The sequence below is a fragment of the Drosophila pseudoobscura genome, chromosome 4, assembly GCF_009870125.1.
Source record: "Drosophila pseudoobscura strain MV-25-SWS-2005 chromosome 4, UCI_Dpse_MV25, whole genome shotgun sequence".
NCBI lineage: Eukaryota > Metazoa > Arthropoda > Insecta > Diptera > Drosophilidae > Drosophila > Drosophila pseudoobscura.
The window spans coordinates 4510813-4535679 of NC_046681.1; the positions used below are offsets into that span (position 1 = coordinate 4510813).

Consider the following 24867-nt stretch of genomic DNA (forward strand, 5'->3'; position numbering starts at 1 on the left):
TTCCGCCCCCGCAAACGATGCAAATCTGGGGATATTCACAAATCTCAGACACTATTAACGCTAGAGTAACCAAATTTGGAATCCGCACTTCTCTTAGATCTCACTATAAAACGTGTATCTCAAAATTTCGCCCCACCCACTTCCGCCCACACAAAGAACGAAAATCTGTTGCATCCACAATATTGCAGATTTGAGAAAACTAAAAACGCAGAATCATAGATAACGACCATATCTATCAGATTGCTGAATCTGGATCAGATCAGATAGCCAAAGGAAACAAATCAATTTGCAGAGGCTACGCAGCGCGTGACGTCACGCTCAGACTGATTTTCTGTCTCTCTCGCACGCACTCTTTGTCGTGTCGTTTAATATTAGCGGCGTCTGCCGGAGGAGAGCCATACTGACTTAGTATCGGGTATAGCTGTAGAGTTGCGGTGTCCGCAGCAACTCACAACGTTCCCCCTCGTTTATTTTTAATAAATGCGTAAAAAATGTCGCCGTTGAATTGCAGCAAATACTTTTACTTACTTTTCGAATTTTTAAGTCCCTTTTTGGAAATGAAAGCAGTATTGAAAGCTACAAATTGGAAGCAATTTTAACCATTTAAAACATAGAACATTTCCCGTAAAAGTTTCCTAGGCCCAACCTAAAGCTCACACGCACAAAAAATCGCAGCACCAAAGGAAATTCCACTTAGAATCGAATACGGATTCCGTTCTTGTCTGTTGAGGCCACACAGCTAGGCCACATGGATCAGTGCACAGGGCCAACACAGAAGTGAATGGTGTTAAGACCAAGCAAATCCTGGAATACTTTGAGCCAGGTCTTAGCACGGCCACGCAGTTTTGGGTTTTGCTTCCACTATCCCGAACTCATTTCGGCTCTGTTTCGCCTGTTCCACACTCAAATCCAAGGGTTTGTTTCCCCTTTCTTCGACCGGGAAATGAAAACGAAGAAAAAAGTTCAAGGACAGTTCAAAAAGGGGCGCGAAACACAATGAACTGCACAATGAAGAGTACTCCCACTTGGAAGTGTAAACGATTTTTGTTCTTTTTTCTCTAGGAAAATTAGGGGGACAGACTGGAGATCTAAAATCAAGTGTGTACTTTAAAAATGTAACTGGCGAGTAGTAGCATACAGTGTCACTTATGGATGTTATTTATTTATTTGTATATATATTTCTAACGCGACAGTATTCCTACTTTATGTTAATGCGCTAGTCACATGGAGTTCACATATGTATGTAGTTGTATGCTTTAAGCAGAATGATTTTCTTATTCTAACATTTTTGGTATGACTAATATTTTTATTATTATGACTAATATTTGTATTATTAATACTAATACTAATTCTAATCTTTTTTTTTATTTTATTTTTTTATTTATTATTATTTTTTTTTTTATTATTATTTTTTATTTTTATTTTTATTATTTATTTTTATTTATTTATTTATTTTTTTTTTATTGGTTTTTTTATAAAAAAAGGCCAGACTAAAATATATTTTTCTGATCCCTTAAGGAAATAAAAGGCCAGACAAGATATATTTTTCTGATATTTTAACAAACGATCTGAAGATTGAAAGAATTGCATCCAAATTATTTACTTTTTGGTATATTTTTCGCGTAGCTATGTGGGTATCGATGCCGCTATGGAATGCGTCACTCTTTACGATACTTCAAAAATATTTAAAAAAAAAAAACTAATCAAATCAAGAAATAAATATTAGCATGGAATGTTTTATTGAAAATTAAATTTTATTTCAACCTTAAAATGTATCAAAAATATTAAAAACTTTTCAAACAAGGAATTTAATTTATTTTTTGGGATTAAATATTAAATTAATTACAAAATTTATCATCGGTTGTCAAACCCGTTTTAATTTGTACAATTAGGCATTAATATTTAATTATTAATTAATATATAATGTAATTGCATTCATCTTATCAGCAGATCATTTATGTTTCTGTCAAATGCGTTAATCTTGATATCAATTTGCTAGGCAATTGCCCTAGTCGAACACTTGATCCAAGGCAATTTCTAAGCCACAATTCTGCTTCCTCGCGCCTTCACTAAAACTTTTACCTAAATTACAATCACTTAGAACACTTTTAGCAGACATTATGCACTCGTTTTAGACTTCCGTCTAATTTACATGCTATTTAAATTATGTTGCTGCTGCTGCTGCTGCTGGCAGCCCGGACACTGCAAGGACCCGGCAGGCACCCAGGCACCCAGGCACCCAACCAAAACCCGCACCCAATATATAAAGCAGCTTCATCAAAATGCCTGTCTGTCTGTCGCTCCCGTCCCGTCCTGTCCGTGGCATGCCCCATCCTTGGCGACCATGCCCATGGTTGCGATGCCGCTCAAACTTGCAGCAGCTGCCGCAGCTACTTTGTAAAAACTTTTGTATAGCATGCAGCGCCAGAGGAGTGCACAGGAAGGCGATTGGGGATGAAACCGGGGGAATGGCAGCTGGTTAGCTGCATCCTTGGCTCCAGCTCCTTCGACTAGCTTAGCATCTCCAACTGCATAAAATTTTGCCCAATATAATTTTAAAGAGCACACCCAAGTGGCCTTTGGCCCGACACACTGCTCTGCCCGACCGTCCGACCCCACCTATGTGTATCCCTTACTTCTATCTGTCTGTAAGCTTCTGCAATAAAAATGAATTAAATGCAATGAAGCAGCATCCGAGCATCATCTTTCGTCCTTTCTCACAGCGTATCCTTGCGGCGCCTCGGGGCGCGCAAATTGTTGCAACAAAGTGGAAAGTGGAAAGCAAAAGCAGCAGCAGCAACTGGTGTCAGTTATTGTTGGGCTGGCTGGCAACTCCAGTCTCCGGGCACCCAGGTAGCGCCACTCAACCTCAACTGGAGTACATAGTTTGGAGGTAGGGCGGAGGGCAGTCATGGGACTACATAGATTCGTTAACGACCACGCCCATTCCGGTAAGAGCAGCCGCCTCTTGTTGCTGCATTTAATGGCAATTTGTAGTCGAAGGAAAAGTAGCAGCAGCAGCAGCAGCAGCAGTAGCTCCATGCAAATTTGTGGCTTATAGTTTATCAAGCCAAGGTTCTCCATCTCTGGCACGCCTCGTATTACTGCAGTGGCACCTACGGTAGGAGTAATGCAGGGAGGACTCCTCCACCCATACCACAATCCGTCAGGCATTTCCAAATGCGTAAGTTTGCATAAAATGCGTAAATGCTTGGTTTATGTTCCTATGGGAATGGCAGAATGGCGGAATGGAATAGAGTGTTGCAGAGTCGAGTCGAGCAGAGAAGGAATATATTTTATAGAGGCAGCTTCTACTGTTGCGGCTTTTATGGTTTTTAAGTTGGCACAAATGCGTTAAGCGCCCACTGCGAAAAAAGACAGGCAGAGTGCAAGAGAGAGGCCAATTAAAAAGTTACCCTCGTACGTAGTCTGTTTTTCGATTAGGATGATAAATTGTTGAGCACAGACCATGGAGTGGAACAGGAACTGGTCGAATCTGTGGCGAATAGAGAATTGAGACTTATAGACTTATATAAACAAAAACTTGAACAATTTCACCGGCACCCATTGAAATGAATTCAAAACATAAGAGCGTTTAGTTATGCCTTGTAGCTAATTATTATGGAAATACATATTAATAGAAAATATAAAGATACAACATCTTATTTCTAGTTGACTAAGAGTGGGATAATAATGGTGGTCTGCATAACAAGGGTTTAGAGTACCGGCATTAGTTTTGGGAATGCCTACAAGTTTGTCATGAAATCACTCAATTATGCAATGAACCATTTTTTAAATGCAGCTCATTTTTTTTTGAGCCTTCCCCGAAAAAAATATAAATATATGATTAGATAATAACAAAAGTGGCCCCGGCTATTCCGTAGTTACTTTAAACTTTAAGGTAACTTAAAGAGAAGGCTTGAGGGAAAGCTTAGCAGCGAACATTCGGCGTCGATCATTGAGGCTTAGTTTTCTACAAATTTTCTCTGAAGTAAAGCTAACAAAATCTTCTAAAAACAATAATTATAGTGTATTAATTGAACTCCTTTACTAATTCAATGTTGAGGTGAAAGAAAAGAAAAATCTCTTAAATATCAATATATAATTATCTTAAAAGCTGCTAAATATAATATTTAAAGCTTCACCGAGCTTCAGAACATATATCTTTTTTTGGTGGAGAGTATCAATGGAAAGGTCAGCGCAGGGATACCCAAATTCTATCAGCTCGCGAAAATTTTTTTTTCCTTACTTTTCGTTTTTGTTTTTTGGTTTTCATAAAATAGAAGTAAAACACAGAAAAAAGTGCGTCCCACATGGCGTATGAAAGTTGGCAACTTGTTCGCGCGTTTTTTCCACCACTAAAGTAAGAAGTGAAATAAAAGGAAATGCAAAGACAGGAACCAGGGGAATTGATGTTGTTTCTGGAGCTGGAGGTTTCTGGAACTGAGACAAAACAGGAGAATGGAAATATTGCAGTGCGCTATGCAAATTCGTAGTTGTTGCTGGTTCTGGTGTACGTACTTTTTTCTTTGGCAAATCAAAGCCGAATGTCTGAGCGTAAGCGGAAAGCGGCTAAAGAAGCGGGCCACAGCCAGTCCCGTGATGTCCTGTTGCTTTGGGGAGAAGGAAACGTGAGGCATCTGCTCTCTAGCGCCGAGCACTTGCCACGCTCTGCCGTTTCTGCTCCTTCCCTTTCCTTTCGACGGCTTCTGCCATTATTTCTGCATGCTTCACATGGCGCCTCGTCCTGTGGGATTCTTTCAGCTTTTGTTTGCACATCCTTGTTGGTATTGTGTTTGCTGGAGCTCCAGCTCCTGCTCCAGCTCCTGTTCCTGTTAGCAGCTATTTGTTTGATTGTGGAAATATTTGCATACTAGTATAGTTTTTATTGGCACAACGTTGACACTGATAAGTTCCCCCCGGGCAATCCACAAGAAGTTGCTCCCTGTATTCGCATTCCCCTCCTGGCTGCATGAAATTAAATAAGAACAAAGGGGGCACAGGACTGCGAGGAGGCCACTTGAATATTAATTAATGCTTTTGGTTATTTCCCTCTGTGTTCCTAGCTCTGGCCCATCTCGGGTGCGTTGCAGCTCCTGTTTGCTTTTTATACCCGCTATTCAAAATGAGTATAGGGGTATATTCGATTTGTGGGGAGAAATGGAAGTGTTTCCGACCTCGTAAAGTATCTATATTCTTGATCAGCATCAATAGCCGAGCCGATTCAGTCATGTGCGTCTGTCAGTCCTTATGAGCGCCTAGATCTCAGAGACAATAAGAGATAGAAAAACAAAATTTTGGTTTAGACTCTTGTGATACCGCACTGTTACAAGTATATTTCAAAATATTATTCGGCCCCGATTCGCTCCACAAGTGACGACTATTTGTGGCATGCACAATTTTGAAGATACGAGAAAACTTAAATCGCTGAGCAATATAGAATGACTATATCTACTAGATTGACGTATCTGGATCAGATCGCATTATTAATATAGCCAGAAGAAACAAATAAATTTGCAGTGGCCTACTCTTTCTGCCTGATTTTCTGTCTCTTTCTCACACACCCTTCGTCGTGCAATGTGTGCGCCCATACTGACTGAGTATCGGGTATAAATGTAGAGTCGCGGTCGTAGCTGTGACTGACAACGCCCCCTAGCGTTTCTTTCTTTCTGATATTGCCCCTTTGGCCTTTGTCATTCGATTTGCATAATAAACATTTTGCCGGAATTCGACCAAAGGGAGTTTGCGTTCAATAAAAAATTATTGAATTTTAGCTTTCTTTGAATGAGACAACTAGGGGCCATTGTACAGTGTACAAACAATATTACTTGAAAGTGAATTTAAATTACTAAAATGTAATTATACGAAACATGCTTTTTACTGTGTTGCAATTCATCAGTCAACCATTTGACGCGAAAATATAAACAAGGATTATACACAGTGCTGAATATATTTTTAAAAGCTTTTAAAAGTAAATTTAAAAAGTAAAGTGCTCGGTTGCTGAAAATACATAGACACAGAATGACAATCATTACATAATCAACAATAGTAGAATTATGAGTTTACTTGAACAATGATTGGGTTATCATTATTCGTCCAGCTTCTAGCTCAGTTTCCAACAACAATCAGACATAATCTGATCCAATTCCGAGACCACAAAGAGTCCGAGCAAACAACCATTGAAATTGAATCGCTCTGGCTTAACATATACAAAACCGAAACGAAAAAAGCAAATAGGAGTAGAATGGGGAAAAAACGCAATCTGCGTCTTCCACACGCCCTAATAATAGGCAAAATGGCAGAGCGACAAACTGAGGAATGCAGCGAAAGGCAGCGCAGAAAAGAGTGTTGCCGTCTGCCTATGGCAGCAGCATGTGAAATGGAATTGAAAACAAGCTGAATGCACAAAAACTAAGGCGGAAGACGAGAGTGCTTCGACTAGACGATACCGATACTTACTTAGTGGAATACAAAATCGCTGGACAAAGGGTTAAAGGTGCAGTAATTCTAAGAAAAACTATCGCCATAATTTTACCAATGATATCACGCTATTTATTCAAGCTGCAATGGTGGTTTGTTTTATAAATTATTATGAATAGCCCTAAAACAGACATTCAGACAGAAAATTTTTGTAAAAGGCCTATTACTATTTCTGCCTATTTCCAAAGACTATACAATAACGATATACGGCATGGGGGCCAAAAAGGTCTTCTAAGGTGTTCCTTGTGGAGGGTGCGCTCGGGTTCTCAATTCTCTTTTCACCAAAGCTTCGTTACTGACCGCGACTCGCGGTTACTCGGTTTCGTGGTTCAGCTTGTCGGGGCAGCTGAGTCGGTCCCCGAATCCTACAACGTGGGATCTTTCGGTCTGAAAATATGCAGCAACAAATTCAGTCTTTGGCGAATAGTTCAAATCGGAAAGCCCAATAAAAAAATAACAGATTGTATGTCATGGGCATGACGAGGCATAGTTTCTTCGAGACTGCGCCTCGGCAAAGACTGTATATTTTGTAGGATTGTGTGACGACTTAGCTACCCAAGGCATACTGAGGAACAGACGAAGCTGTGTAGCCACCAAAAAGCCTCTACCGAAAACTGAAATAAAATTTATTCTACTATACTATACTATATCTTGATAGTGTCTTGCATTGCAATTTCATGGTTTTCCTGAATCGAGCATACCATTGATATCTACGAGTACCGTGTAAGCCAACACACGTGCACACAGAGAGAGAAAAAAGAGAGAGTATTTCCCTTGTTTCCGGTGGGATTGTGATTTTGTGCGCCTCCGTGTCCATTCATTAGACGGCATTCAGTGAGGCATCGCATATCGTGTAGCGGCGTCAACGTCATTGCATATTTTGGCGAGCAAACAGAAGGCTACAGTTAGATTCAAAATCGTCGCCATATTCGGTTTCATTTACTCCTACTCTCCATGTGCGTCAGAGTGCTTGGTGGAACGTGTGTTGGTTCCCGAAACTCATTTCTGCGGAACGGTAGGCCTAATAAAATATTTATTCAACGCCCAAAACAGGTGCGAAATTTTAAATGCAAGCATTTGCTTTTTACACTTTTCCGTTTTCTGTTTCTGTTTCCGTAATGTAATGTAATTTTATTTATTTTTTGTTCAGCTCGGGTGTGGAAAGAACTACAATTTTCCTGTAACTGAGTTCATTTCACTTTGCGTTCATTTCGATCAATTTACGTTGATACGAGTATGCATATGCAAGCATATGTGTACATATTGTATACAGCAATAGATGGGCAATGATTTCAGGTGCTCCAATCATTAATAAACGGCTGGGAGGGTGTACGGAGGGGTCTGACATGTGCCTGCCTACCGCTAATACGCGGATTGGATACTCCCTTCCATTGGATATTTTTCCATGTATTATACTTTTGTGTGTCGAAATTGATGCTTGTCTTGCCCGAGGCCTGACTGCACGTGCATCGAAAATGAATTGAAAATATTCCAGCGTATTGTACATATTTGTTGGCTGTTTAGTTTTCAGTTTTCCGTTTTGCAGTTCAGTAATAAGTTTCAAACTAATTGGGTCGTGGTCCCACTGTTTTGACAGCTCTAAATAAGTTGGAGAACTTTATCGAAATGTAATTAACTACAAATTGAATATTTGACACCTGCTAAATAGAGTTTCCTCATGTTACTACTCAGTTTTTGGCTGATAGACTATTGATATCCAGCGATATTTTCAATCAAAAGTATATGTTCGGAGCAGAACGCAGCCGATTAGCTGCTTACCAAATAGCACCTAATTCTTGGCCCTCAGCCGCTTATTTTGTTTGTTACTTATGTCTATGTCACTCATTTGTTTGTTAAAGCTTTGCGCTTGCTTGCCCTGCTAAACGCTCTCTGCCAGCTCGCTCTTCGCCATCTCCGCTTTGCGTCTGCCTACCGACGTCGGCCGAGCGAAGCTGCGCTTAGCGATCGGAGCGGCAATGTAAAGGGCAGGCAAGCCACACTTGCAATTTGGATGTCACGCATTAAAGAGCATATCGCAATTTTATTTCTGCGCCGAGTTTTATTTAATTGAAATAATTAGTCGGCCGATTGGGGATAAAAACCATTATCTCCACATAAAATTTGGTGACCCCGACGTGATCTCTGAGTTGCAGTGTCAAGTGATTATCATTCGCGATCGACATTTATTAGCCTTAACAAATTTTCGACGGTTAAGCACAATTCGGTGCTAAAACATACTCACATACACCTACATACACGCATTGCTGGCTATTAATTTCTCTGTCGCGACAATTCGGTCAGTGCAGTGCAGCGAACTCACTAATACAAACAAGCGGAGTACAAAGCGGAATCGGACAGCTCGCACAGCCGCACAGCTAAAGGCATTAGCTGTAATCCCTTTGCTTTCGGTTCGCACGTTTATACGTATACAGGGTGTCTTTTTCGGTCGTGCTGAGTGACTCTTTTAAAACCTCAACATGGCAGCACCTGAGCCTACCAATGTCGCGAACGCAGCAATGCCGAGTGATGTAGATTTCTACAAGCACAAGGCCGAGTCCGTCGCGCGCCAACTAAAGGCCATGGATCGCTTCCTCACCAAGGAAGAGCTCGCCGAGTTAGATGAGGCAGAACTTCAAGCTCGCTTAGAACAAATCGAGCGAATGAATGCCGATTTCGATGCCGCTCAAACGAGCCTTGAAAGGTTGGACTTCCTGCAGTTAGCCCATGATGCCCGGCTGGACTTTTCGAATGTTTACGTCAAGGTTAGGTCCAGGCTTTCGCGGGAGTTGATGGCTGCGCGCACGGTAAATGTTGCCAATTCAACAGCTCGGCATACTCTCGAGGGGAATTCGTCGTTGTTCGGCTATAGTAGTATAGGCCGTTCTCGAATGCCCGAGTTGCAGCTTCCGCGATTCGGTGGGAGCTACATGGATTGGCCAGAATTCCACTCAATGTTCTCGACAATGGTGCACAAAGACCATCGTATCCCAATCATCGAAAAATTCCAATATCTGCGTGGATGTCTAGATGGTGCTGCGCTGGATACGATTCGTTCCTTGGAACTTTCTGAGGAGAATTACGACAAGGCGTTGAATTTACTAATATTGCGATTCGATAATAAACTGTTGCATTTTCAGGCACACGTCAAGGCTATTTTCGGGCTGCAAGGGGTGGAGAAGGGCTCGGCTATCGGCTTGCGCGCGCTCAGCGATAAAATCAATTCGCACTTGCGTGCACTGCAGACCTTGGCGACCCCGCAGGAGATTTCCGATGGGTTGCTGATCTTCATCATAGGCACGAAATTGGACCACAAGACCAAGGAGAAATGGGAGGAGAGCTTGCCGACGTCAGGATTGCCCAGGTGGTCAAGCATGGCCTCATTCTTGGAAGCAAGATGTCGGATGCTGGAAAATTTGGGATCGGCTATGGTAACAATTCCTAGCCAGCAGGTGGGAGAAAGTAAACCTAGCACCCTAATCACCTCCATTAACGATCATACTAGCTCAACATGCAAGTATTGCAAATCTTCTGATCACTACATATCCCGATGCCAGGCATTTCTAGATCTTCCTGTCTTTTCTCGATACAAGGAGGTGAAGAAGCGCCATTTGTGTCTAAACTGCCTCAACAAAGGCCATTCATTGCAACGCTGCAAGTCAGGGGCATGTAGAAATTGCCAAGCCAAGCATCACACTCTGCTCCACATGCAGTCGGGCGCTGACGCTGAGTTGCCGTCGCCGAGCACGGAACCGACCCAGCATGATCCTGCAAGTGCCCTAGTTGCAAGCAAATATACCAGCCCTCCCCCCTCGAGTCAGAAATCTCTGCCCAGCCAAAACGTGCTGCTAGCTACCGCAATCGTATATGTCAGGGGCCGATTTGGATCGCTTATTCCATGTCGTGCCATTTTAGATTCCGCTTCTCAGGTTAACTTTATAACATCGAGACTCGCCAATCAGCTGCAGTTAGATCCTCACCCTTCTCACGTTCAAATCGCCGGTATTGGAGAGTCAATTCTACCATCCAGCAAGGCTGTAGACATCGTCCTGCAATCTCAAGACAAAAGCTATCACGGTTTCCTCTCTGCAATTATCACTGCCTCAATCACTGGAATGCAGCCTAACTTCGGCCTAGACGCAAAGGATTGGCCAATGCCAAATAATCTAAAACTGGCTGATCCCAATTTCGCCAAGCCCCAGCGTGTCGATCTGTTGATAGGTGCTGGTCTGTTCTTCGAATTAATGTGCGTTGGACAGATTCGACTGTCAGACCAATTGCCAACATTGCAGAAGACGAAACTTGGCTGGATTGTGTCAGGAAGTATTAAAAACTCTGAGAAAGCCCGTGCGGCGCTAGCAGCCGTTGAAGATCCCCCTGTCATCTCCGCTTGCGAGACTAATTTGTGCGATATTGTAAGGCGTTTTTGGGAAGTCGATGGAGATTATTCGCCCTCATCAATTTCGGAGGAAGATGTTCATTGCGAACAGCATTTCGTCACAAACTGCATTCGCCTAGATTCCGGAGCTTACTCCGTGCGTTTGCCAACCAAATTCAGTCTAGAGGAATTAGGAGAATCGTATCAGCAGGCGCTACGTAGATTTCTCAATTTGGAGAGGAAGCTAGCAAAAAATGCACAGCTTAAGGAAAAATATATGGAGTTTCTCCAGGAGTATCGTGATTTAGGACACATGTCGCCAGCTTCGCGGCAGTCAGACCTCCCGCAGTACTTCTTGCCTCACCATTGCGTCCACAAGCAGGATAGTACAACCACCAAATTACGCGTAGTGTTCGATGGATCTGCCAAAACAGCGTCTGGAGTATCACTGAATGATGCGCTAATGGCTGGACCCACCATCCAACCTAAAATTTTGATAACTCTGCTTCGTTTCCGCTTTTTTAAAGTCGCCTTGTGTGGCGATATCTGCAAAATGTACCGCTGTGTACGCGTTTCCCATCCCGATACGCACGTGCAGTGCATCCTATGGCGCAATGACCCGAAGGAGGAGATTCAGGTGTTCAAGTTGGAGACTGTTACTTACGGAACCAAACCTGCCGCTTTCTTAGCAATTCGTGCTATGCATCAATTGGCAAATGATGAAGAATTACGTTTTCCGCTTGGCGCAGATGTTGTTCGAAGAGATTTCTATGTCGATGATCTCATATCTGGAGGGGACAGCATTGATTCTGTCATCAAGATTCGTCAGCAGGTAAAGGAGCTACTTTCGAAAGGATGTTTTCCCATACGTAAATGGTGTTCCAATGAACCCGCTGCTTTGGAAGGCGTATCGGAGGCGGATCGCGAAAAGTTCCTTACCTTTCATGACGGAACTGAAGTAACCAAGGCGCTTGGTCTAGTTTGGGATCCCACCACGGACGATCTTCTGTTTAGCTTCGCTCACGTCGGAACCGCTGCAGGACCAATATCGAAGCGTTCGGTCCTGTCTACACTAGCTAGGTTCTACGATCCTCTAGGGCTCATCTCTCCCATCATCACAAAAGCTAAAATATTTATGCAGTCGCTATGGAACGAAAGCCTAAAGTTGAATTGGGACGAAAGCCTGCCCCAGGATCTACATACGACTTGGATTGAGCTGACTTCGCAGTTGTCGATGGTTGAAAACTTTAAGTTTCCACGTTACGTGCTTCGGCAGCAAGCCAAATTAGAAATGCACGCGTTTTGTGATGCGAGCCAAGCAGCATATGGCGCCTGTGTATACATGCGTTCGGAAGCTCTTGGCATTGTGCAAAGTCATCTCTTATGCTCTAAATCCAGAGTCGCGCCCTTGAAAAGTATGACTATCCCCAAGCTTGAGCTATCCGCTGCCCTCGTATTAGCCGAACTAGTGTCCACCATAGTTAAGGGATTATCAGTTCCATGCCAAATACATTGCTGGTCGGATTCGTCCATAGCCCTTGCCTGGATTCGAGAATCACCATTGAATTTTAATATATTTGTTTCTAATCGAGTTCAGCGGATTCAGGAGCTCACCGCTGGAATGACTTGGCATCACGTGCCCACAAAGTTGAATCCTGCCGACATCATATCACGTGGATCCACGCCCGCTGAACTAATGGATAGCAGCCTTTGGATCTCTGGACCACCATTCTTACGTCTTGCGAGCTCGGAGTGGCCTGCAGGCTTGCAATTGCCAACCGATGTACCAGAACGTCGTCATGCAGCATTGCTTGTTTCAAACGAAAGGGATGTATCGTACGATTGCAAATTTCAAAACTCATTCGGATCCATGCAGCGCGTCTTTGCTTACATATATCGATTCTACATTCTCAAGGACAAAGGCATAGCGCGGTCGAAGGGTCAACTTACCGTAATCGACATCAAAAATGGCACGCATTTGCTCATAAGGGCAATACAGCAGCAACAATTTTCGGAAGAGATAAGGGCCCTCACCAGCAAACAGGCCCTACCGTCAAAAAGCACGGTGGCCTCACTGAATCCATTTCTGGATAGCTTTGGATTGCTGCGGGTTGGAGGCCGCCTCCAAAATGCCGAATTGGACTACGACGCGAAGCACCCGATCCTGCTTCCTAAGGGACATCCTGTCACTGTCTCTATTATTATCTTCTTTCACGAAAGGTTTCTCCACGCAGGAGCTCAAGGATTGCTCGGACTGCTTCGGCAAAAATTCTGGCCTATTGGTGGACGCAAATATGTTGCGGGAATCATTCGCAAATGTGTTAGATGTTTTCGTTTGAAGCCAGTGCTGAGGGAACATATCATGGGAAACTTGCCTGCGGATCGCGTAAGGACTAATCCAGCATTCCACACAACGGGCGTTGATTTTTGCGGACCCTTTTATCACAAGTCGGAAGTCAGAAGCAGGCCTCCTATCAAATGTTACATCGCTGTTTTCGTATGCTTTAGCACCAAAGCAACTCATTTGGAAGTCGTTCGGGATCTATCTACAGAATCCTTTCTGGCAGCATTAAGGCGTTTTATAAGTCTACGTCCCAAACCTCGAATCATTTGGTCAGACAACGCAACAAATTTTGTAGGAGCAAAAAATGAGCTTTTGGAGCTTCGTCAAATGTTCCTCAGCGATCCTCATACGTCGGCTGTGTCACATCTCTGCGTTTCTAGTGGAATCGATTGGAAATTCATCCCCCCTCGCTCACCACATTTTGGGGGTTTGTGGGAGGCGGCTGTTAAAGCAGCTAAATATCATTTTCATCGCATCGTCGGGACCTACATTTTTACTCTTGATGAAATTCAGACCTTGGCTTGTGAAATCTCTGCTTTGTTAAATTCCCGTCCGCTTTATGCAATTACAGAGAGTCCCGATGACCTAGATGTGCTCACGCCAAACCACTTTCTCAATGGAGCCCCGAAAGCTGCATTCGACGAGCCAGATGTGACGCATCTCCGGGTCAACCTACTTAGTCGATGGCAGCGGCTGTGTCAAATGAAGCAGGCGTTTTGGAGAAAATGGAGCACGGCGTATCTTTCGATTCTTCAGGAGCGGAGCAAGTGGCGGTCATCGTCTCCAAACATCAAGCTAGGAGCGCTAGTCATGATGAAAGAGGAAACGCTGCCACCATTAAGGTGGCCGCTTGGCCGCATTGAGAGCGTCATCCCAGGAAAAGATGGAACCATCAGGGTAGTCGTCATCCGCACTCAAAGAGGCCTTTTCAAGAGGGCCGTTGGAAAAATTGCGGTTCTGCCCCTTCAGGATGGATCTGTTGAAAGTCTTTGCCTTCCAACGGGGGGTGAATGTTCGGAGCAGAACGCAGCCGATTAGCTGCTTACCAAATAGCACCTAATTCTTGGCCCTCAGCCGCTTATTTTGTTTGTTACTTATGTCTATGTCACTCATTTGTTTGTTAAAGCTTTGCGCTTGCTTGCCCTGCTAAACGCTCTCTGCCAGCTCGCTCTTCGCCATCTCCGCTTTGCGTCTGCCTACCGACGTCGGCCGAGCGAAGCTGCGCTTAGCGATCGGAGCGGCAATGTAAAGGGCAGGCAAGCCACACTTGCAATTTGGATGTCACGCATTAAAGAGCATATCGCAATTTTATTTCTGCGCCGAGTTTTATTTAATTGAAATAATTAGTCGGCCGATTGGGGATAAAAACCATTATCTCCACAGTATATAAAAAGTAAATAATCGTTTTCTAGTACATAACTAAAGTTAATTTTATGTTTATATTACTTGCCAGATTTCCCAGCCCGATATTTAGTCGTCATATCCTTAAATGTAAGACGTTCTTTCGTCGTTTGATTAAATAACTTCAACAGCTATTGAATCTATGATCCCTTGATCACTTCATTGCTGAATTGCTCTCATCTCCCATCCTGGGATCACATCAAGCTGCAATTCGCTGCACTCTCCAGCGAGAGCGCACTTCACTTATCTTCCACTTTACACGCAACATCAACTTGTCTACTTGTCGCGCTGCATCTGTCCGCCCCTCCCCAAAGCGGAAAATTTGTTTATCTCCACAGATCTAACTATGCTAGGGTACATGGTCGCATTTGCTGCTCTCAAAAGGAAGGCCAACCCGAAAATGGGGAAATATTCGAATTCAGTGCTCGCCTCTGGCGTGTTGTTTTTCTGTTTTGGCTTTGATTTTGATTTATGTTGCAGTAAACACAGTCAGCAGGCAGCAGGCAGCAGGCAGCTGAAGTAGAAGAAACAGCAGCCGCCGTAGAGCAGCACCGGCAACCCTCTTTTCTACTTACTTTGTCGCATCATTTCACCACAGACGACGCAAAACCACCGCCACACCGCCACACCGTCGCACTGCCGCCAAACCCCAGCCAGATAACGCATGCCAACGCATTAAGGTTCTGATTTCTGGATACCCTTTCGAAGGGTATTACAACCACTCCCAGATATTTGCACAGCAGAAATTTAAAAGCATTTACAGATACATATAGTAGTGTCCTTCCCAAAGTTTCTATCTAATCGAGTCGCTCAATGGGTTATCCTTTTAGTCGAGCAGCAAGTGTATTTCGACATTCGGGTCGATGAAACCTAACGTTCCTTCTAGTTTTTTTTGGTCTCTTTTTGTGCTTGTTCAGGCGACAAGAGAAAATGCTGGCCTTCTCGAATCTTCTCACATAATTGTGGTGTAGGGCTGCGGTGGGTGAAAGCCCAACAGAGGGAAAAAGCATTCGTGAATATAGAGAAAGTACACACGAGTGGAGTGTGAGTTTGGCATTCGCATTCGCATTCGCATTGTGAGTGTTTACGCCTTATAAAAGGCAACATTTTCAGAGTGAGAGACGAACTGCGTCGGCCACATTAGAATCTAGTTTGGCTCTTGGCAACGCGACAAACTTGCTTTTACCCCAACTCGAAACTCGAAGAAAAATCTACTTTTATACGAGTATGAAAGAGTATGTAAAAAAAGAAACGCGTTACGCTTTGTTTGACTTAAATTTATGTTGATGCTTATTTTTACGTCAGCTGCATATTTGGCAAGCTCTGCGCTGGCATGACTCATGAGGAAGTGCTTGGGCCTGGGCCTGGGCCTGGGCCTGGGCCTGGGCTTGGGCCTGGCAGACACTGTCTGGATTGTCTGTCTGGTCTTTGTGGCAGTGCCACTCTCTCCGGCAAATGTTTTAATTCCTCTGGCTCGACACAATAATTTACACACTTCCAGCTGTTTGCTCGTCCATACAATTTTTATTTGACTTGCCTTCTCGCCGATAATTATGCTCGTATATTTTATGGAGTCGCTTATTAAAATTTATATGACATTTTGTTAGTTTGTTGCTCTGTCTGTATGATTCATAGATCTTTTTTACTGCCAGTTTGGGTTGAATGTCTCTTTTTCCCCATTGACTTGTAGTTTTTTGGTATTTATGTTGGTATGTACATATGTGCTTTTCCTTCTTTAACATATGACCATCAAAGTTGATTGCATACTTTCTGGACGAAAACACCGCAAAAGTATGCACTAAATTTATGTTCTATTCAGTAGATACGTTTTTTATTATTATTACTATTATTCTATCAACGAGGTCGCAAAAATAGATATGAAACACTGGCCATAACTTTGCTCTCTTCTATATTTTAGTGATTTTTATGAGGTTTGCGACTTGGTAATTAGCAATAATCCTATCATTACCTTCATGCAATTATTCATGCATTATTACAACTTTTTATTCAATATTTTTTAAGATATCTTTAACTTTATCAATTTCAGAAAGTTTGGTTTTTGTCAGGTATACATATATTTTCCTAATTGTTACAAGCTTTTTATCTAAATTATGTGAGTTTTTGGGTTTCAAAACCACCAATCCAATGCTGTAGCCTAACCCCAGCCGAACAACAGCTTCCAGTACTAACTTCAGTAACTATCTAGTTTAAAAAAATAACTAACAGGAGCGTCGCACCGAAGCGGCTAAGGAGATACCTTTGGCGAGTTGTGCAACAGAGATTGAAGGACAGAACTCGAAATTAAAACCGAAAAATAAATGAAAAACCATATCCATAAAGAAGTAAAGCGGGATGAAAATTTCTAAAGGGAATTTCCTATTAGCCCACGTATGCCAGAGCCGAAGACCGACCAACACCTGTCCTGGTTCTTGCAGTGCAACAAAAAGAATTTGAAGTTCAGTTTTGGAATCTGAATCAGAGTTGGGGTCTGGCTTGGGGTCTGTCAGTGTGGGGGATTGGTGATGTGTGATGGCCGAAGTGAAAAGCCAGCATGCCAAACTGACTGACAAAACCTCAACATGCCACTAAAAGCATAATCATGCACTTAACTAAAGCCCAGCCAAAGGAAGTTGTAACTGTCTGGTGGAGGAGAAGGAGAAGCAGAGCTGTAGCTGCAGGTGGTGCTTTCGGTGCTCTCTGTGGCTCCGGGTGGGTGGTTAAGGTGATACAGGTTACGCACGTAGAACTTAAGTCATCATCATATAAATAAAAATTTATGACTTTAAATGTGTTTGTGCGTGAGTATGTTCGTTTGTTTGTTTGTTTGGCTGTGTGTCATGTGGTTGCCGGTGTGCGGTGTACCCCGAAGTCATGCCACAGAGCTGGGTAGTTGGAGTAGGGGACGGTGCTGGCGGTGCGGCGAATACTACATGCGTGACTTTATTTGCACTTGCATCTGTTGAAAGCTTCATTTTATATTCGTGTGATAAGCAGGTGGGGACAGACGCATAGAAAGTGTTATGTAAGCATCCTGTTGGGAAACTGTTCCCATCCGCCATGGGAACATACACGTTTATACCTAATATTTTAGATTTTTGTAATTTTTCTTGGACTAATAAAAATGTAACCTTCTAAATCGATGGTAAAAGTTGATCATTTAAAAGAAAAAATATTGCCAATAGCATCACTTATCGGACTATTTATTTAGTAATTTCAAAATATGAGACTATGTCGCGATCTCGCTAACCATGCTATAGAGTTTCTGTAAAACATGGTGCTTTGATCTTTGATTAGGATTAATAATAATCTCTGAAACTAATTGTTAGCTAAATAGGTGTACATCCAACAAACCTAGTAAGAATCCTCCTCACCCCCCCGTTACTAAAGATTCGACAGGTTTTTCAATATATTTACCAATCTTTAGAGAACAGTTTTATAAGGCATTTCGAAAGCTTTTTTCCACGAAATTAATCATTTAAGTTTAAAGCTCTAAGTAAAAATGACACTAAATGATGACGGATCATTTGCTAATTCCTAATTCTAGTGCGTTGAGTTTGAATGCATAAGCCCTTGAGAGGTCCTAGTGACGTATGGCAAACATCTTGACTCTGTGAGAATTGCCGCACAATTATGACAAGCGACAGCTTTTACTTTCTTCTACTTAAACGTATCCCCAAATGTAAATTTCAGTTCCGCGGTGGGGGAGGGTTGGTAATGCGAGAAACTAACAAGGGAAAGCGGCTTGCCTAGCTACTTTTCAAGTTAAAGTTATTATCCTGGGGCAGCGCCACTTGCAAGACTCGTCCGCCCGCTGGCGCCTGTCGCTCGCCAGACTTGACAAAACTCGGCAGACTTTTGAATAAATTTTCAATCTCCATCCCCGGGACAACGAGTAGAAGGGCGACAGCAGGAGGGAGCAACAACAGGGACAATCAGCATTATGAATATGTAGCTACATCCTCCTGAATGTATCTGCCTGTTGTTGGTGCTGTTGGTGTTGCTGTTTGCTAAGTGAAAAGCCAAAGCCAAGTTGCGCCTGGAACATTTTTAAAAGCCGCTTTACGTCTCCTCTAAGAAGCCAACTTTCTTGATTTTTTTTTAAATATTTTTTTTCTAAAGAAAACTTTTTACCAGCTTCAGCCAACAAAAAAACTACCCGAAAATGAATAGAAAGTTCTTTGGCTTTCGTGCACTTTTTTTGGCTCGACGTTTTCTGTTAAATGCTTTTAGCCGCTTTTTGTTGCGAACTTTTGCGACCAACGATACGCTTGAAATGGCATACAATTCTCTTGCTTGTAGAAATATGATTTTATATTTCTTAGCCTAGAATGAGCTATGCCAAATAATTAAGCCACTAAGCATCTGATAACAAATATCCAATTAAACGTTGCACAATTAAACCTAATGTATCTTTGTGTGTCTCTGTGTGTGCAAGGGCTAATCAGGAGGAGGCCGAGAACGAAGTGCGACCATTTCTCTTTGTGGCCAACCGCCATTAACGTTTATTACACCCACCAAGTGCCAGCAAAAACCAAAGAGCACAGGAACAAGGAAAACCAAAAAAAAGACAGAACAGTATAAAGAAACAATGGGCGAAAAAAATATAATTAAAAATAAACATTACGCGGCGACAGAGAATGGAAGGAAAAATGTTACACAAATCCAAGAAACGAAGGAAAAAAAAAGAAAGGAAAAAAACGAAAAGACAAAGGAAAAGGAAAAAAGCAGCCAGCAAAGGCAAAGAAATGTGTAATAAAATGAGAGTAGCAGCCAGGTGAAAATTGCATTAGTCTGAAGAGCAGAGAAAAGTGGAGTTTCCCAAGAAAATTGAGGGTGCTTGGTTGCCTTCCACAGCAGCATTTTAGGCGCTTAATTGAGCGTTTTAGTTATGCTAATTGTTTGGGGGGCAACAACTGCAAGTAAGCCAGGAAAATGGCCAACCGAGGGATGTCCTTTTTCTGGGTGGCCGCTTGATGGCTCCAGCTCGCATTTATTGTGTGTCATTTGTTATAAGTGAAATGCCTGGGATCATTAAGGGTGCTGGCCGAGTGGGCGTGAGGCGTTGACGAATGCATACTAATTAATTATTTTATTGTATGGAAGAACGAGCAAATTGGAAATGGAATACCGGACCACTCTTGTTATGAAAACAGAAGATTTGTGTAAGAACTAATTTGTTGAAAAGAAAGTGCACACAGATTATTATTATAAGAGATCAAATTATTAATCTATACATTTTCCATTGAGTTACGGATATGCTTCTCAGCCATTATATTATTATTTTAATATGTATTATGAAGCAACCATCTACTTACTTTCCTTCAATTTGTATCCCAAATTTTTCAACAAACCAAATTAAAAACTTCTTATTTTTCTTCGCTTTTGGTTTTTATTTTGATTATCTACCGTAAATACTTATCTCATACATATCTCGATTTTTGGTTTTCGTTTCATTTATATATTATATACAAGTACAATACATACTATATGTAATTTTTTTATAGACTTATAGGCAATATTAAGACTTACAATCTAATTGCTCTTCTGCCCTTTGCCAATCCTCTTAATTCGTTTTTGTCTTTGTGGATCCTCCACTATTTTGGTATTACATTTATGTATATATAATTTTATATAGCACATATACATACATATATATAAATATCATTTATATCAATTATAAATAATCTTGACTTTGATATATAAATATATTTTTATAGAGAACTGAAAGTGAAAAGCTTAGCACAACATTTTCCGTTTTTTCTTCTTCATTTGATGAAATGGAGCGGTTTTGATGTGGTTCCAAAAAGGACTCTATACCGTTCTTGGGAACCCCTTTTGGAAACACCTCTTCAATTCCCCTTTTGTCTCTTGAAGAAATGAACAAATATTTCGCTGCATTTTTTATGAAATAGCTCCCATACTTTATAATGGGTCACTTTTGTGTGTCTTTATATATATATTTTTTTTGTTGTATGCCATAAATGCATTCGAAGTTACTTTGAGCTAGCTGAAACGAGTGTCTTGTGTCTTAGTGTATGAATGTGTAAATATTTTAGATACATTTTGCAGTGGTTGCTTTTGCTTCTGGGTCTTGGCCTAGGGCTGAACTCTCACATCTCTAACCTCTCAGCATCGCATTTGCTCTGCTCTGCGCATTCTGGCATCTCTACGGGTATATGTATTGCTACAGCTCTTCCTTCCAACGCGCTCCCTACTCTCGCATCCCGTTCATCTCCCCCTCCCCATAATGTGGCACAAGAGTTGCATGACAATTGAATCATGTTAATTGCCTGATGCAACTGCTGCTGCTGTTGTTGCTGTCGTTGGTCCTGCCGATTTTGCATCCTCTCCAGCTGCAGTCGGACGCCCGGAGGCCATGAACCCGCCGCTGCCGTTGCTTTGTGGCGCTGACCCGCATGTGTCCGGAATGTGTCCGGTGGCTGGTGCACCTTCTGTTGCTGCTGGTTGTGCCACTCGCTGCAATGCCGGCGCCGCTTGTTAGCGCCTGCAACTGCGACACTAATTGCCTGCCTAGCGTCCAGCCGAGCACCGCCAGCAGCGATCCACTGACTGCCAAAGATTGACTCGGACAGCAGCTGGACGAGCCCGAGCCCACGCCCCGCCAGGCGGCGCCGCCATCCTCCGCTCCTTCGGCTCCGTCGTCTTCTTCGCCTGAGGAATGAAAGAGAAAGTCTAGCGAAAAATAGAGAAAGACACAGACAAATGCAGGCCATGTATTCGATGTATGTATTCTGGTTGTTCTTTGTTCTACTTATCGTCTCTTACGAGTACGAGGGCAGGTATTCTGTCAGTGCTATTGTGTGTGTATCGGCTGTGTGGTGTATTATGTGTGTTTCGTCCACTCGGGCTCCTCTAATTGGAGCTCTACTTACCCTGCAGCTGTGTCAGATAGCTGTTCTTCTTGCTGTGGAACTGCTCGTCTTCGTGCGTGTACTGGTCGTAGAACTCGTCGGGGCTGACGCGGTTCCCGCTGGCCCCTCCGCTGCCGTACTTGGTAAATGGATCCGCCTCGAGGATGGTCTTCTCGGTGGTCTTCCAGTACACGTCGTGCAGCTGGGCACTGCACCGGAGCTGCAGGGTCAACCAATTAGCGGGTTAAAAGCCATTTCTAGCACACATATTGGACATCCTCGACTCACCTTTAGCTTGCCGTTGTCGAAGTGCTGATCGGTGACCACGAAGTGGATGCCCACAATGGAGGTCTGCATATCGTTGCGAGTCTCCACAACGATTTTGTGATGCCGCACGTGCGAGGGATTCACCTGGAACAATTGTGGAGGATTTTTCAAAACATCAAACAATTTTACAATCAAATTAAATTAAGTTTGAGATATTGAGAATAGCTACAATACATTTTATTCTTAGCGGGTGAAACGACCAAGCTAACAGGATAAAAACCTCATTTGTGCAATGCGAGATTTCAAAAACTTTTTTTTTGACTTAATGCTCAAAAATTCGAATCTGACATCGGTAGATCGGCAGCTGCAAGCTGCAGCTGTAAGGTTTATTTCAATATTCCACGTACTCTTTCAGCTACACAGGTTTCAAAGTGGAAGCCATATTTTCAAGTAAATGTGTTTTTTGTTACAATAGTTACGACAGTTATTTAAAGTAAATTCAGAAACCAAGAATATCCTAAATATCGGGCAAAAATTGATGCTGGTAAAAAATAAAAATATAAAAAGTTACTTTTGCAACTTCAATGATCTACACAGTGACAATAATTAATATTAATTTATTTGTTGTTGTTGAACTTTCCTGCGAATTCATTTAAAAACTAAACAAAACTATTTTTTTTTCATTTTTAAATTTAAAAATATTTTCTTAAAATATTTGAATAAAAAAAGGTTTTAGGCAAAAACTACTTTCATTTTTTCTACATCTTTCTGTAAAACCAGATTTATGTTATATTCAGTATCTTGGGAGCTGGAGGTTTTGTCCTGCTAGATTGGTCACTTCACCCACTGCGCCAAGCAGCAAAGACCAATACAATAGATGAAATTCGCTCTGAATTGCAAAATATGGGTCAAAGTGGCGTTAGGCAACAGCTAACCAGGCAGGTGTTTGCGCTCGTAAGGGAAGGTATTTTAAAACAAATTCCTGGGCCATTATCCCTTTTGGCGATTGGGGATGGCCTGCCGGGGCATTGACTTCGATTGACTTCATGGCTGCAAATTAATTTGTCTGTTGCCCCGCAACCACCACGATCTTCCTCCCCTCGACCCCTCCCCACGGTGGTTTTACGGTACCACTTGAGGTTTTTCTTTCGGAAGGGAATGCCAGCTTGTTTTCCTTTTGTTCCTCTATTTTGGCAGTTGTTCTGTTCTCTCGCTGGAATAGTTGATTGTTGACTGGTTTTGGTGGTATGTTTCTCTGGCTTATTGTTTAAGCGGATTTTGTGGGCAACAGGGCGGACGGGGCTGTTGCTGGGTAGAAATAGCGACAGCTCCGCATATCCAATCAACCGGCCATCGACCATCGACCATGGCCAAGTCCGACTCTATAGCTCGACAACCAATTCGTGCACCCAACGCGGAATTGCGGTCTCTGTAGGTATGCGTGTGTATGTGTATGAGAGGGGGTGTCGGTATGTGTGCTTTGTTTTCCTGCCACCACCGGCTCACTGCCACCTTCCTCTGTGCTCGTATTATGCAGCATCAATAAGCATTGTTAGCCGTTGAGTGACGTTGAAATTGGCGCTGCCTGCTGTTCTCTTGCTAGATCTCTCTCTCTCTCTCTCTTCCTCCATATCTCTTTCTCTTTCACATATATACATACGTAAATATGTAAACTAATTATTTAGGAAAAAGTCTTTTATTGTTTATTCTGTGTTTTGTTTTCCCGGAAAGTCACATTTCCCCTTGAGGTTGCGATTTTATGGATCGCTAGCATATTTAGCATAGGAAAATATCAATGCATAAACAAAATGAGACAAAAAAATATCTTCCAACTATGCTAATTACTAATTGTAGAACACTTTCTATTAATTGCTTTTGTATTGCTCTCAGATGCATGTCATGACATCCATATTAAAAATTACAAATTTCACATTGCATATGTATATGTATATAAATTTTTTCCAATTTAATCCATTATTTCCTCTTCAAAAATGCAATCTGTCAGAAAACATCAAGTTCAAAATTTGCTTTTAAAGTTGTGCTTTATTTTTTGATTCGAGCTATCTTTATCTTTCTTCGAATTCTTCAAAGCCTGTTTGCATTGACACCAACAATTAGTAGGCGTATCCCTCGGGAGGAAAAAAAACAGAGTTATGTAAAATGCAAAACGCCGAACTGGGAAAATTGTCTGCCGACTCGAGTGCTCTTTTAGCTCTCAATTTGGCCCATTTCACAATGCCAAACCCCAATCGGAATATTCCCCATATGCTAACGGAACAGTATATATAAAACGTTTCCCGACAGTGTAGGAGAAAAAAAATCGACAGACTAAGTTTGACGTTCGATCCATTCCGGGGCGGCATAATGAATGGGTGTATGGTGTATGGATATGGATGGGAGTGTCACCAGTGCGTTGATCTCCACGAATGCGTGTGTTTTTCTGGTAATTACAGAGTGGGCTTAACCTGCCCTCCCTGTGGCCCCGTTCCACGCTTCCCCACAGCTATTCGACCAAAAACAGACGCATAAATTCCAGCCAGATGCCAACGCTTAAAAACAAGAAAATTGTGTTTGCATAATTTCGGGCGCATCTAGGGCGAACGATGACGGGGCGCATGACGGGGCTGGCCTGCGGGTGTGGGGCTTTTCAATGGTACTCACCTCTTCATTATTCACTGTCCATGTGAGATTGGCCGCGGGCCGGGAGTGTCGCGATGTGCAATTACCTCGCAATATGTCGCCGACCCGGTATCGGGAACGTATTCCCGTTATGAATGGCGCATTGTGCGGTGTCTCTGTAAACGGTAGAGCAAAAGAGATGCCATCAGATATCAGAGGTAGGTATGTATGAATGTACATGTATACTGGAAGGGATGGGCGACCCGGCTTAACCATCGATGGTCGCTATATTTCTGATACACTGCGACATTGAGAAACCCCCGAATCTGACCTGAAACGATGTCCGGCTGTCCGGCTGTCCAGCTGTCCGACTGTCAATTGGAATCGCTGTGTGTGTACCTGGTTTCTGAATGTGCCTCAACCCATTTCATAATTTAAATATTTGTGAGCACTGGCAAATCCAGTCGGAACGTCCGTTCAGTCGGAATAAAACCTTGAATATTCTCAGC

The 24867-nt window shown here is 42.6% G+C and overlaps 1 protein-coding gene across 2 annotated transcripts in view; it reads right to left on the bottom strand.

Moving 5' to 3' along the window:
• Positions 1-19977: 19977 nt before the first annotated feature.
• The window catches only part of beat-Ia (beaten path Ia), a 48974-nt gene continuing 44084 nt past the window's right edge, over positions 19978-24867 (bottom strand). The window contains exons 4-7 of one of the 2 annotated variants that reach the window (XM_033380040.1): positions 24401-24534; positions 21761-21883; positions 21494-21692; positions 19978-21272 (exon numbers count right to left, since the gene is read on the bottom strand). In XM_033380040.1, coding sequence (XP_033235931.1) covers positions 20878-21272; positions 21494-21692; positions 21761-21883; positions 24401-24534 — 851 coding nt within the window. In that variant the 3' untranslated portion in view covers positions 19978-20877. Of the gene's footprint in view, positions 21294-21493; positions 21693-21760; positions 21884-24400; positions 24535-24867 lie in introns of both variants that reach the window. The other variant, XM_033380039.1, reaches the window with a different exon arrangement.